General features: G+C 37.7%; 1 protein-coding gene across 4 annotated transcripts in view; it reads left to right on the forward strand.

Annotated features, from left to right (window-relative positions):
- Positions 1–14,986, forward strand: part of COL25A1 (collagen type XXV alpha 1 chain) — a 302,478-nt gene that overhangs the window by 231,609 nt on the left and 55,883 nt on the right. For all 4 annotated transcript variants that reach the window (XM_068187415.1, XM_068187412.1, XM_068187413.1 and 1 more), the window contains 5 exons: positions 4,820–4,873; positions 6,441–6,467; positions 8,801–8,845; positions 12,784–12,816; positions 12,987–13,022. In XM_068187415.1, the coding sequence (XP_068043516.1) occupies positions 4,820–4,873; positions 6,441–6,467; positions 8,801–8,845; positions 12,784–12,816; positions 12,987–13,022 (195 nt within the window). The remainder of the gene's footprint in view (positions 1–4,819; positions 4,874–6,440; positions 6,468–8,800; positions 8,846–12,783; positions 12,817–12,986; positions 13,023–14,986) is intronic.

Here is a 14,986-nt window from a genome sequence, read left to right on the forward strand (position 1 = left end):
AAGGAATTGAATTCAACCTGGTTTGAAATGGATATCATAGTAACATTCCTGAAAGACCTCTTTTTTACCCTCTGTCCTCATCGGTGTATTTTAGAGTGAAATTAGACTGGATTAGGTTTGGGGCCTCTTGTGTTTCCTTATCCTTAAATTGATTACATTCTAGTGACTGAAAAATATAGCAATACTGACAGCCTTTCTTTCAGGGTGAGGTGGATATCAACCAGCTGGTGTAGAGAGTTATGCATCTCACCAAAACAAAACTTACTTCAAAACTGCAGCCTCCAGGCTGTTTTTCTGTTACAAACAAGAAAAGCTGAGTCCTCCAGCCATGTTATTTTTAGCTGATTAATTCTGGATATGAAGGTATATGCCTCAGGGGCAGAAAGCACTCCAGTAAGGAGAAGTGTGCTTTCAACTACATCAACTCCTTTAATATGGACTCTGGTGGGTAATACATTTTTAGACCTGTTCTGAAGTTGATTTTATGAGTTCTTATTGACAGATTTTTTTTTTCTCATATTACCATCAGAGCCCAAGCAATGCTTTATACACCTGAGTACTCACCAAATTCAGATTCACTTCAGTGTAACCATTAAGACTGCCCCTAGCACTAGAGTATCTGAGGAAAGTGCTACACTTATTTATTGAACAGAGTGCTGAAAGTTGTTCTTTGCCCAAATACAGGAAAGAGATGGGGGTTGGTCAAGTTACACAAAGGCAAGATAAAAATAGCTGCATATGAAAAAGAAGTCAAGGGTTGCCTAAACAATATTTCTAATGCAATATTTGCATGTTTACCATGTGGGGCGTGATGTTTGTGCATTTGATAGTTTTGTTGCTACTTTGGTACAGCAGAACCTTGACAGGCAGGATGTTCAAATAAGATGCTGCTTGGTACCCCCAGCATCCCACGGTGCTCTTGCTCTTTCCATCACGGTGTCAGTTAAGCCACACATTGCTGAGGTGGCCTTTGGAAATCACAGCCCATCCCAGTGCCAGGAGGGAGAATTTTATTTTTATTTTGGTGCATAATTGTAGTTCCACACGTAGTTCCAAGCTGTCCTTGTTGCACAGGACAGCTTCTGCGGTGTGGTTTAGCTGAGAATAAGAATGCAGAAGGGCAGAAAGGGCGAGTAAATGCCCTTTAGATTGAGTACCAAGACACTTCACACCTCACTACAGCGTCTTCCCCACTGTCCAGCCCTTTTAGGGAAAAGTTCCATGGGGATGCTCTGAGGGTACCTTTACACAATTTCTCTGGGTCTTACATCTTTTTCTTGTGTGAGGGTACAGTTTAGCCCTCATTAATTCTCTAACTGGGATCATGGGTTGACTTTTATAGACGCCAGAAAGTTTTAGAACGATTGCCATCACTCTGTTACTGATAATTTCTAAAGAGTTCATGACTGGAGAAAGACAAGCTGTGAGCTAAAATTAGATGTATTATAGAAAAAATTACTCATTAAATGGGATAAAAACACTGTTGAGGCCACACTTGGAGTACTGTGTCCAGTTGTGGGCTCCTCACTACAAGAAAGACATGGACATACTGGGTAGAATCCAAGGAAGGGCCTCAAAGCTGATCTCCAGAGATGCCTTCTAAGTTCAAGCATTCTGTAATTCTATGAAAGAAAAAAATAAATAAAAACATGTGGTCTTGATTTGAAAGCTAGCTGATGTGCAGGAGACAATTGTTTCTGCACCTTTGCTCTCAATGCAATTAAAGAGAGACTACAACAGCAGTCAGGAAGGACATTAGCCATGGCCTGGTGAATGTAAAAAACATGTGATATTGAGGACTTAGCTTTATAGCTTCTTTCATTTTATCAGGTTGAAAAGCAGTCTGATTTAAATTGTTGTGTTGAATGACACTGTCGAATGTTTGGTGTTCCCTTGCATGCATCACTCCTTGAATAGCAGTGTCATCATCTTCAGCCTCTTAAAGGTCAGTTTTGCTTTTTGTTGATCTCCAAAACACTAACCTGTGGGGCTGAAGTGTACTTATACAGCATTTTACACTCCAGCTTTACTCTTACAGCATTTTGCACTCTGGTTTAATACATGCTTTTAGTAATAAATAGATAAATAAATAAAAGTAACTAAACGGAAGAAAAATAACTAACTATACTTCCTAACAGAAATATTTTAAATTATTTTCATGCCAAGAATCTAAATAATTTTTTGGGATGAACGTGTCTAAAATGAAACAGTATCCGAGTAGGGAAGAGCTATCAATCTACTCATCTTCAAAAGTTAACAGCTCTTTGCTTCATAACTACTTTCAGCAGAGCATTTTTATTTTTGTTTTGTGGTTTGGTTTTTCTTGTTTATTTTGGGGGGGTTTATGTTAAGGCTAACTGGAATTATAAAAATATCTGCACATAAAGCCAGACTACCAAGCCTACAAGACACTGCAAACTGACAAAGGGAGGCTCCCTGGCACAAAGCTTGTTTAGCTGTGCACTGGGAATGCTCATCAGGGCTAGGACACAGAGCAGCTTATGGGCTGTACATTTTCACTTCACCTGATTACTCCCTGATTCCTTGTAAAGACAAAGAAATAGAGGTCTAACATAGGGAAAGGAGTATTTTCCCTGTTCTTCTGAGCATTAGAAATTGAACGATAATCACTTGAAAAACGTAAAGGCACAAGGTCATTTCTGTGTTATCCTTCTAGGCTTGCCTTCAGTCTTACCCATTCCCAGAGCTAATTTCTGCACTTCAAGTATCTCTGCCTAGTACTTTCAGTACTGTATGTGTAGTGCTGAGCATAGCAAAGGTGCATATAGGTCAGAAATGTGATTGCTTGTATGAATGGGGATTTACTATGACTAGGTCACAGGATGAGGTTTTCACTTTCTTCCAAAGAAAATAATTTTTTGTTCTATTTTTGCGGTCTCCTTTTTGTCACAGCAGTAGCCCTCTGCATCCATAGCAATGATATGTAAACATGGGAGGAAAGTGAAAGCTTGGAACTTCAACCTTTTGATTCGAGATTTAAGGCCCTGAAAGCATCAGCCAACAGCAGCTGTTTGAAAATGAAGGGAATGGAAACAAGCGTGTTTGATGCATGGGGATGAGGAGAAACAAGTGTATATTCATGGGTCCCTTCTGCTTCATTTTGTCAACTGGCAGTTTTCTTCAAGAGCCTTTTAGGTCAATCCTTTAGGACACTCACACCTAATCTCCAACAGCTTCAAATCCTGACCACTCATATATCAAATGCCTGTGCCACTTTATCAGCCTTACAGCTACTGCAGTACAAAGGGGCCTTGAGAAGGGGCTGACACAAGTGACTATTTAATTCCCTGAGGGCTTAATGGTACCTAACATTTTTTGCTCTGGCTTGGAAAATGCCTCACTAGAGTTTTTCTAGAAATTTGATGATTTTGGTTTGTTTTTTGAAACAGTCCAAATCTTGAGGAAATTAAAATGCAATTAATAATTCCGTTACCTAATTTATAAATACAATGGAACTTGCTTTCGCAGACCATCAGAGCTAAAACATCTATGATTAAATCTGCCTGCAGAAGTAAGAAAGAGATAAGTTCTTAATAGGAGACTTTTATGGAGGACTAGAAAATATGTCTTCTTGTGTTTGGAAGAGCCTTTATCTTAATGTCTCTCTAGCTTTTGAGTAGAGGATTGGTTCATCATGTGTACTAAATTTGAACACTGTGAAAATTGTTCATTGAGTTTCTGATACAAATTACTCTTCCAAATTTGATTGCTACGTTATCTATTGGATTTAGCTTTTCCACATTTTTATACACTTAAATATGAAAGGGCTTTTAGAAGGACCTAGTTGCATACTTTTAAAAATCTTTCTTTGGCTGTTACTTTCATGTGCTTTGCCATGTCAGAAGTGTGATGCAGTTCTCTATGTGAGGGTTATCAAAGGCACTTTTTGTGAAACTGAGATATACATCTGCAGAAGCTTTTACGTAATAAGCCATTAACTCTAATTGTTTTACAATAAAGTCTAACCATTGCATTATTTTATCTGAAATGAATATCTGTTGTTTTCCCATTAATGTGGGATATAAATACTAAAAAATATCCTTTAGAGTTTTTTTGTTTGACTTGTTGTTTTTTTCCTGTTTGCTTCTTTTCTTTATTTTTAAAATTGAAGATGGGGAAAAAAATTGAAAATAAGTGTTTTTTGCTGATAGACTTATGAAAATCATTTATGACTCCTTAAGCTGTAGAAGAGTAATATATGACCCATTGAACATACCCAAAATTTGGAACATTGATGTAATGCTGACAGTTTTTAAATTTTTAAAAACCACTTTTCAGCCACTTACATGAATATAAGGAATGGATAAGCAAAGTATATTAAAAAAATTGAAAAGCTCTCTGTTTTTCCAAATTCTTCCATTTCTGACATGGGCTCTTTGCATTTTTTTCATTATCTGTCTTCTGTCTCAGACCAGAAGCACAAATGTCAAAATAAATTAAGATAAGGCTTTCTTGTAGCATTTCTAAGTTTTAGAGAAGAGGAGAGCATTGGCAGTCTTGCTGGTAAGACTGTGCTTTTAAGGTTAATTGGACAGATTTTAAGAAGCAGGAATCACAGGTTTCCTTTCTGTTTAATATGATATCTGTGTGTTTCCACCTTCTTCAGGAGAATAATTTCTTACCTTATATTGGTTAATCTACCCTAACTGACAAAATAAGTCATTTTAGTGCCCAGCTGTGGAGTACATCTTTGCAGAATCTTTTAAAATTGTTTTATCATTATTGACCAATTATGAGAAGCTTAATATATTTCATCATGTCTTTCTTAACTTCATCTTTTTTTTTTCTTTGCCTTTAGGGTGAACCTGGTTTGCCTGGCATAGCAGGAGAGAAGGGAGAAGCAGGGCTCAAGGTCAGTATTGAAAATGAATTAAAAACAGAAGCACAGAGTATGTGAGTGCCTATGTAGATGACAGTTGTGCATTCCAGCTTGTTTATATTCTGACTGGCTTTTAATGATCGGCTTCCTCCAGTGATCAGTGCTGTAAGAGGTTTTCTGCATCTCACCATAAAGAAGCATATTCTTCTGCAGTGCATGTATAATTCCAGTCAGTGGCACTGACGCAAAGGCATCCACTGCCAACTGAATGCAATATGCCTGCAAGTGTTTGGGAATTCGGGGACCTTTTCAGAGAGGCTTTGTTTATGCCCCTTACAATGTGTTTCAGGCTTCTTTTCAAGAACTGCTGTGGTCAGTTCTTTGACAAATGTCAGGGTGAAGTCTTGAGGGCTGATCCTGCTATTATGGAAGTTAGCAACAAGCCTCATTAGGACCATGTCTCAGCCTGTATTTGTTACATCAGAATGACTCTTTGCACTTTATTGTTATATAGTTTGGTCTGCTGTTTTAATATTGAACAGGTGAAATAGAGCATAAAGCTTATGATAACTTCATTTAAAAGAAAACTCGCCATGTCCAAGATGATGGGATGTCTGGCCCTCTTGGAGGGGATAATGCTAATTTCTAATCCCATCAGCTGTGAGTGAGCATTGCAGTTGTGCTCCTCAGCTGATTCTGTGCATCATGCTGCCACTGACAGACATGCAAGGCAGCCTCTTTATATTTACTGACTGCCTGCTTGTCCATCAGGAATGAAAACAAACCATTTGGGAGCATGACCTTTTCTTACTTTGTATACAGAAGAAGCCAAATTATGGCAGGTGATGCTTCATTCATATTCACAGCTGTAGTCCCTGAGTTGCCTAGCGACTGCCAGCCATCAGAAGGGGCAAGATGAGCCAGAGTGCAGCTCTGAGCCACAAATGCAGAGATGAGTTGTCAGGGTCAGGCTGGTGTGCAAAAGTGCTTTTGCAGTTTCTCAAGCGCGTTTTAATTTTGAAAAAAATAATGTCTATAAGCCATCTTTTTGTTACAGAGGTTGTTTCAGAGAACATAAAGAATACTGAAGGCTCTTTACTCTGGAACAGTTATGAATTTGTTTGAGAGACTTAAGGCATTTTCTCTCTCTTGAGGAACTTTCTGAGCTTTTGACAGAATCATAAGACTTTCCCTTCACATTCAGATTTTTGTTTCCTTTGTTTGTTCCCGAAACAAGGAGAGCCACACGTAGGAGCCGCCTAGGTCCCTGCAGGCTGCTTCTCAAAGACATATGTCTGTTTGTCATGGTCTAGGACAAAATAGAGAGAGAGATCTTCACATGTAAACCATTGAAGATTTTAAAAATAAAATTATGAAGTTGTATTGTCCATTGAGATCTATTAAATTTACATATTTTATTGTTCATTGGAGATTTTCTTGTTGTATTATAACATCTGAGACATTGTCATCAGTAGTGACATAATTATTAGTAAGGATAGTAATACTAACATTAGTAATAACTAATGACAGTAAAGCTAACAGTTTGATTTTTGCCTGAGTTAGTAACTTACGACTTCTTTGCTCCAATTATTTCCCTTAGGGTGACCCTGGAGAAAGAGGAGAAAAGGTGAGATGTTTCACTTCCTTTACTGTGGTTCTCTTTTGGATAACTTGCTTGGAGAATCGCCAGTGCACTGATCCCAAGTTTAAAAATAAAAAACCACAGCTCCTACCTAGAACTTGAGTGGCACTGTGCAGCCTTTCCAAGGGTCAGATAATACCTGCTAATGGAAGTTATTGATCTGTGATTACTTCCGTGGGATTAGACACAGAGTGCAGTGATTGTGTGTTAAAGGCTGCACAGCTGAGCAATCAGGCAACTAATCCTAACTATAGTGAGTCTCAGAAAATAATGAGCCTGTCTGAATAAATTAGAGATCCACATATTTCTCATAACTTGGTTTTGATGATCTTACACCTGTGTGGAATAAAACAATTAGGTAACAGAATGATAAAACTACATAGATTTTAAGTTATACCTGGATAACAAGCTCTCCATGTACTAAAAATAAAAATTGAATTCTCCATTTGTGTTTGGGTCATTTTAACTAAGAGCAAGGGAGTCTGTCCCCATGATCTCCAGTGATGCTGTCTGGAGAGGCATGATGGTGCTCTTACTTGCAGTGAATTAGCAAGAAATTGCTTCTCTGATGTCCAGTCATACCAAGGCAAGACAAGGGGGTGGAACAAGCTCCATGCTGCAGAAGAGTTCTGCTCTTCCAGGCATAGTGGCTGGTAGAAGCACAGCAAGTTTAGAGCTGAGCTTCCTCATCTGCTCACAGGGGCAGTTTGAGAAATAGCATAAGCCTTATTTTGAGTAGGAATCAATGCACAGCTTCATCCTTCGCAAGTATACTGAGCTTATATTTAAAAAGAAATTTGTTTGTACTGAGATGCAATTTTCTCTTGAGAAATGTTCACCTGTGTCTGCAGCTGCAACTGAATTTCACTTCCAGATCCATGTAAATCTGTGCAATAGCAACTGGAAGCATGCTTTGCCAAGGCAACTAATTTCACATTTTCAAAAGCACACCATAAAAATAATCTAAGGAAGTCTTCAAATTGTGTACCCCACATGCAGAACTATGTAATCATAAAATATGCATAATGAAATAATTTATTCTGTTCAAATGATATTTTTAAAGTACTTCAATAATCCTTAGTTTGTTTTCAGACATAAAAGGAATAACAATGAATTTTAATATGTAGTGAATTTTTGTTACTTAAAACTATTCTGTTTTTCCATAATTATCCTTTGTCTTTTTCTAAAAAGTGTGATTACAGATCCCCTCAATATGCTTTATCATGTTAAATGAACTTGGGATGACATTCCTCACTGTTACTCTTCCATGTTTCATGTATGTTTTCTTAATTAAAGTGCTGCTAGATTGTTAGCTGGTTCCCATTGTATCAGTGACTATGATGTTTAAATTGCTAAGTCCTCTCCAAATGTAATTTCACATTAAGGTTTTCAGAACCATATGACAGATACTGAATACTGTTATTTGAACAGTACTATTGGTTATCTCACCAAGGCCAGGAATATGTTTTTAGTCTACTTAGGCTCTATTTTTATCGATATTTTTGGCATTTTAAATACTTATTGCACTTTACATGAACCTCAAGTCCCACAGAAATTTTTAGTCTGTATTCTTAACATAAAAAATATATAACGTATTTGATGTAGTCTGGACTTCTTTTATGGTTACGTGACTAGGTGGAAATTAGGTCTTTTTTTAGATAAATATTGTGAATTTTTTATTTACAATTTTTAGGCATTTTTTGAGTAGAAAATGTCTACTTAGCCATGAAAAGGTGTTATCTGAATGTCACTTTTTAACAAAAACAGTGCATAGAATTTATGTAGGAATAAAGTAATTCGGTAGCTCCTTGAAGGAGTGACCTTTATTGAATATTTTTGGTTTGTGAATCATTCATGAAGGACTTCAGTCTCAAAGAGTATATGCTATAAATTACTTGAGAATCTCAGTAAAAAACTACTGGGATTGTCTAACTGTCATCTGAATTTTATTAGATGCTTCTATGTGAATGTGTCTGTGTTGGGAAGAAAAATGTTTTTGTAATTTAAAGTGCTGAATCATCATGAAATCATTAAATCATTCCTTCCTTGCTAAACTGCAGTGAACTGAGAAAGATGGTAGATTATACCAGCAGGTATTTTGATGCTTTGTGCTGGGGGTTTTTTACAGGTCTGTGAAAGGATCGCAGTTAGAGTGAAGTCTGTGTAAGACATAGCCACTTCCTGACCGTGTCATAGAGACTGACTCTCTGATTAACAAAATCAGCTTGTGTTGTTAATCATGTTGGAAAGCTGACCCTTCTCTGCATACCGTGTGCTTCCAGAAAATCATTAAAATATAATGTGTGTTTCAATTATAGGGGGATGCTGGTCAGAATGGACTGAAGGGTGACCCAGGAGAAAAGGTAACAACACTTCTTAGAAGAGAAGAAAATGTGTGCCTTAGGCATGCTTATAATATAACCAAATAATGAAAATAATAGTTTCTTCAAAAGATAAAGGCAATTTGAGCTGAGTTATTTTTTAAAGGTGAGTGATTTGACTGAGTTCATTCTTATGAACAGCAGAAAAAATGTCACTATTCTATCCAACTGAGCATAAGATTTCTTACTTTATACAGTAGCAGTAGCCCTCGTACAGAATATATCAGCATGGTTCTAGCTAGCACTCCTCTTTGTTGAAATTTGCATCATGCAGAAGCTTTGTTCACAACCTGCCAGTTGGAACTGCCCCTTCTAATTACAGCTGTGTTTTCTGGTATACCCTTTATCTTTTCCCCTTCTGTGTTTCCATCAAAGAATGGGACCAAACCAATATGGGACAAAAATTATGGTATCATGATAGGCAACTTCCCTCCCAGATTAGCAGCTGGAAAATCAAGAGTTTACAATAAACATACTTTAAATCTTTATTCCAAGTGACATCAGCAATAACCTCACTTAATACCTTCTTAGTTCATTGTTGCAAAGTACTATGATGTTGTAGAAATCACCAAAAAACAGATTTTGTCAAAATTTTTATTTTCCTGAGTTTTATGTGAGACTCATGCTCAGAAAATTGAACTGGAGTTTTCAGTGTGGTTTCCTTACACAAGCCAGTCTTTAGCAGTCAGGGAAAAGGCCGTGTTGGTCATGAGAAAGGGTCAGGCCTATTGATCTATTCTGGCCATTATTATTGAACTAATATGTTTCTAAAAAACATTTAATGACTACCCTTGCGCAGAAGCATAAGCACTTCTTCTTGTACCCCTGCATGTGTAAGGCTTAACCAACTTAGAGCATTTCAGTTCAAGGAGAAATTTATGATGGATTCATCAAGCTGGTAAGGAATGCATGCAAATCCCTCAGGAGCTTTCATTTGGGTACAGTAAATCTGTACTTTGAAAAGCACAAGGTTTTAAAGGCATATTCTAAAATCAGCAATTAAAAGTAGATATTAGATTTAAGAACAGTCAAGTTACTTGATTTTTGGAGTTAATTTAAATAATACTTTATTTGCAGTCATGCTTATAATATAGATGGGAGTCTTAAGAACCTTATTTACTCAATTACATGATGTATGCTGGTAACTTAATCTTGATCCAGTCTTATGTGATTTAAGAATATAATTCGCTACAAGTCTGAATTGAGATTGTTGTTCAGATAGATAGTTCTACAACAAGTAAATGGTAAGTTTATAATCTCTCTGGAAAGCCTAGTGCAGCTTCACCTGTTCCTTTTCTACTTCATTAGCCTTGAGGTTGAGCTTGAATCCACAAGGATGCCCATATTGCCCTGTGATCAGCAGTGCACACATCCCCCCGTTTGGGATCTTTTTTGAGGAAAGAAAAAAGTTCTCTCCTTCTTTCAGAGGGAGATCCTTTCTGCTCAAGTGTAAAGTTTTAACTACTGCTGTGTGAACTTTGAGCAGTTAGGCAGTCGAGCTGGGATCAACTTGTGGAAAGTAGAGGTTCTCAGGAGACTTCTTATATTGCTATATCTGAAGAAATTTCAAGACACCTCCTGAACTTCATAATGCAGAAGTCCCCCATCTCTTCTAGGTTTCATATTATTTTCAGAGATGGGTGGTGACATGGGAATATATTCTGTTTGTTTGGAGTGCACTGCTTTAGCCATAATGGGTTAGAGTCCTCTGCATTCATTTTTGCCAGAATTTCCAGAGTTGTGATCTCATTGACTTTCAATATTTTTCTTCCTTTTCCCTGCCTACAAGACAATCTGCCACCCAGAAAAAAAGATACAGTTCTTAGAGGAGAGCTGCAGCTTAAAGTTTCTGATAGGTAGCTTTGCAAACAGCACTTTCTCGAGAGATTATGAGGGTGGTTTTTGACAGATAATTTAGGAGTATGCATTAAACTTGGTGTCATTACATTACACTTGAGCTGCTTAACAGGGTTTGTATTCTTTCCTGTTCTTCAGCATAGGGGGAAGTTTTTGCTCAGGAGATTTAATCCATGCTCCATAATACTTAAAAACATTTATTTGAAAGCTTGAATGGAATTTCTGTGAGATAAATAATAAATTTTTATTCATGTGGGGGCCGAGTGAGATACCACATGACAACAGACCCAGACTTGGTTTAGGAGCAGTTCCTGTTTGTGAAAAGAAATGTACCTTTGTTTACTGAACTGCTGTATTATTGACACTCAAAAATATGGACTTGGGTCCTTAATTCTTGACCTGAGCCTTTAGAATTAAAATGTCTTTGTTGAATTGTTGAAGATAGTGTCAATGCCAAGCTTGAGTTCTTGCTTCTGTTCTTCTACTGTAACCTTGGTTCCTAGAAACTACCAAGGATCTTCCTTCTTTGTACATGTTCCCCTGCTAAAGTTTCTTCATTAGCAAATTGTCTTGACTTAGCAGTGAATTGTGAACATACTGTACCATAATTTTTTCTTTGATCTAATTTTTATTCTTTCATGAAGGTGGATTATAAATATTTTGTGTCTTATCGTCTCCCTATCCATCATTGCCCTTTGAAATATTTAACCATTTAATATTTCTTACTAGTTGCTTTGGCCTTTTAGCAGTGTCACTCATGCATGTCTATTAAAATGAAGCAGCTCAGGTTTCCATGCATGCATCAATCTCATAATACTGATTTTTGTGTTTTCTTCACTTCACTGACTGCAAGCTGCAGTAACTGTGTATTCCTATTCTTGAGGCCAGCGAGCATGTTAACCTGTACAATTTAACTTTATAGGACCATACCAAAAAGATACCATGCCCAAACCAGCCGTAAAGCTGTGGCATTCACAGAAACATCAGGAATGGGTATCCTGTATTTGTATTTGTACAAAGAATATTAAACATTTATACTCTGCTTATACATCTCCGCAGTGTATTACAGTACTGGCTTCTATCTTACCTATGTAAATCACTGGCAGGCTGCTCAGGAGCTTTAAGTTGCTGCTATGTAAAACTTGCTGCTTTCAGTGAACAATGTACATTTGTTCTGCATAACGAATAATTAAACAATTTTTCAAATAGAAGCACACTAGTCATCTTCAGTAGTATATAGCCTAACTATCAAACTTTTCAGTAGGTTTTTTTCTTTTTTTCCTTTGGTATATTGTTCAAGGAAAAAACAAAACAACTGATCCTCTGTCCTGTGCATATCAGTGCCTATGAAATCCAGTCAACCCAGAAAAATGTAGACAAATCTTTTTGAATGCTAGATGTGCTGTCAGAACAGAGACCTTTCCTGAATATGTAAATTACCATAACTGTCTCATCCTGTAAAGTATGGCCCTTCCTGCATTAATCTGTCTGTTTAAATACACTGGAGTGTTGAGGAAATAAAACTATGACCTGTCCTGATGGAGATAAACTCATAGGTCACTGGGTTTTTTTTTTTCTATGTGAATCTTCATTAGCACAGAAAATGTTGTCAGTGGAGTCCTGACACTTGCCATCTATAAAATTAGGTCAAATGATCACTTATATTCTTTGTAAATAACAGTTAATTATTTTTAATGTAGATCAGCAATTTAGAGATGTCAAAGTATGTCCCATAATCTGGCTGTGTGAAGTACATTTATACAACATCTGCAATTATTAGATCTACATTATTAGTTGTGAAATTTGAAGTTAACTATCATAGGTGTTTGGGTGAGTGAAGCTAAATCTCTCTCTCCATGGTCTTGGAAACAACACTGCTGCTTTTCTGAATCACACTGATGTAATTAATTAGTTAAATGCCTACTTAGTAGCACAGAAAACAGGCAGTCTTGCTATGCAGTTATTTTGCTATATAATGTTGTTATACTCTTACATTATTTATGTGTTTCCTGGAAAATTTTTTATGTAGTAAGAGTGATTATTTCTTGTGGATTTTGTATCAGGGTGACCCTGGCTCTTCTGCGGCTGGAATTAAGGTAATGGAGTTCTAAAAAAGTTGTGCAGGGAGAAGAGGGGAGGTTGGTCCATTCACTGTGTTACTTCACAGTGTCACAGACGTTTTGGGTATCATTTATGTTATCGTTTTCTACAGCTCCATCTTTAATTCATTTTCTCAGATCTCATGTCTTCATCTGTTTTCTTTTAGGGTGAACCTGGTGAATCTGGGCGGCCTGGACAAAAGGTACTACTTGGAAAAGTTCAGTTTTCCTTTTCTGCTGGATTTGTGATAAATGATGTTACATCTGTGTTACCAGTGGCACTTACCTGCACTGGGATGAGTCCGAGGCAGTACAATTTAGCAGCCCAAGGCTGTACACATTTGGTCTATGTTTATTTTGTATTTTAGAAAGGCACAGGAATGATGATACTAATTAACATGAAAAGCAATTTTGACTAACCCACCTTCCCTTTTAGCATACTTCTTGCATCGGAAGCTTACCCCATTGAGCTGGTGAGACTAACAAAGAATGGCTCTGCTCCTTGGGTCATCACAAGCTAACTCTGCATGTTTGACTATTAATCCTCAAACTGTGGTACACTCTTAGATCTTATCAGGAAGAAAATAAATACTGGCTGGAATCCCTTTCACACACACCTGTGAGGGAAATCAAACCATCCTGGCACACAGTGTGTTTGGAAGGACACAGACCAGGCAATGCTGTTCTGTTCTTCCTTCCAGTGTGAGAAGTTCCCATAGGTGCTGTGTGGCTGAGGCTGCTTCTGCAAGGGAAGGTCCTGCAGGAGTTACAATAACTGTATTGCACGAGGCCCTCTGAAGCTGGGGAATGTGCTCTTTGAATGCACAGTGCATCAAACACAGCAAATGCTGTGCCTTCGGCTGCCTTTTGTGAGAGTAGGGGGCAGGTCCTGCAGGGAGAGCAAAGAGACAATGAGAGAACTGGATTTGTGCATTGCAATATTTGGTTTCCCTCTGGAGCCATTGGCACTGTTCTTGCCTCTTATAACATTGAAAATTTTCCACTGCACGCTGCTGCCAGAGTCAAACAGAGTCCTTCTGCCAGTTGAGATATTCCAGAGAGAGAGTCAAGAGCTAAAATTCTATATAGTGGATGGCAAGACAACCATTTTCTAATACTCAAGATATTTTGGTGACTAAGCAAAACCCCTAACCAAGTATAAGTAAGAAATAAATAAGACATTAGGTATTTTTATTTAAGAAATTATAACTCTCATCAGAGACTAAATAAGACAATTATGGTGGCAAATGCAGTTCCTTAGTAATGTGCAGTTTTAATTAGGAAAGGTAATCAAAGTAGTTTAAAGCTATCTAATCCACAGAATCATTCAGTGTGTGCATTCTGCAGTGTATGCTTTGCTTGGCTAATAAACTAGAAAATACACTTAAGCGCCTGTGGAGATTCAGACTCTCATTAAGTGGCTGCCATGGAGGCAAAACTAGCAGTGATTTATCAGCAGGCTCCTGGTTCTCTGTCTCAGGCACTCAGATTTGATCTAATTCAAGCAACATGGATGAGTGAGAGGTATGCAGTTCAGACTTGCTGCATTCTCACCTTCTTTTTGACGCCAGACGGGGGCTTAGTGTCTTCCTTGCATTCACCTCATGATTTCCTAGTGTGTCACAACTCCTGTCCCAGCCCCAACCATCAGCTCCCACAACATGGCCAGTCAGCGTGCCTCCTCCAGCCAGGTGTCCCATGTCTGCTGCCCTGCATCCTGCTTAGCAGGGACTTTTTCACACCACCAGAGGTTGTGGGAGGCTCTTTTTCCAGGTGGAGGCATGTCTCTGCCATCTACATCATCGCAGTGCTTTTCTCCCTCTCTATGTGCCATTTATATTTCTTTCCTGTGTCTTCTTTTCTTTCTTATATTTTCCTTTTATCTTCTTCTAGTTGTCGCTTATCCATCTTCTAAGGACAAATATGTGTTGAGCTTCCCACCCAAATACTATTTGCATGAAATTAAACGTTACAATATTTTAGCAGTCTGACAAGGCTGTTGTGGGCAACATTGTGTGCTGAGGTGACAGAATAACCTGTTCTGCCATTATGTAATAGAGTTAGTATACAGCCTTGGTTTCTTTAAAAGTCATTCTTCTCATAAATCATGCTTGGAATTTTTATATTAGGAAAGGTCCAAAAAAGTAAATACTCTGCATTCATCTAT

Source organism: Anomalospiza imberbis, chromosome 4 (assembly GCF_031753505.1).
Source record: "Anomalospiza imberbis isolate Cuckoo-Finch-1a 21T00152 chromosome 4, ASM3175350v1, whole genome shotgun sequence".
Lineage (NCBI taxonomy): Eukaryota > Metazoa > Chordata > Aves > Passeriformes > Viduidae > Anomalospiza > Anomalospiza imberbis.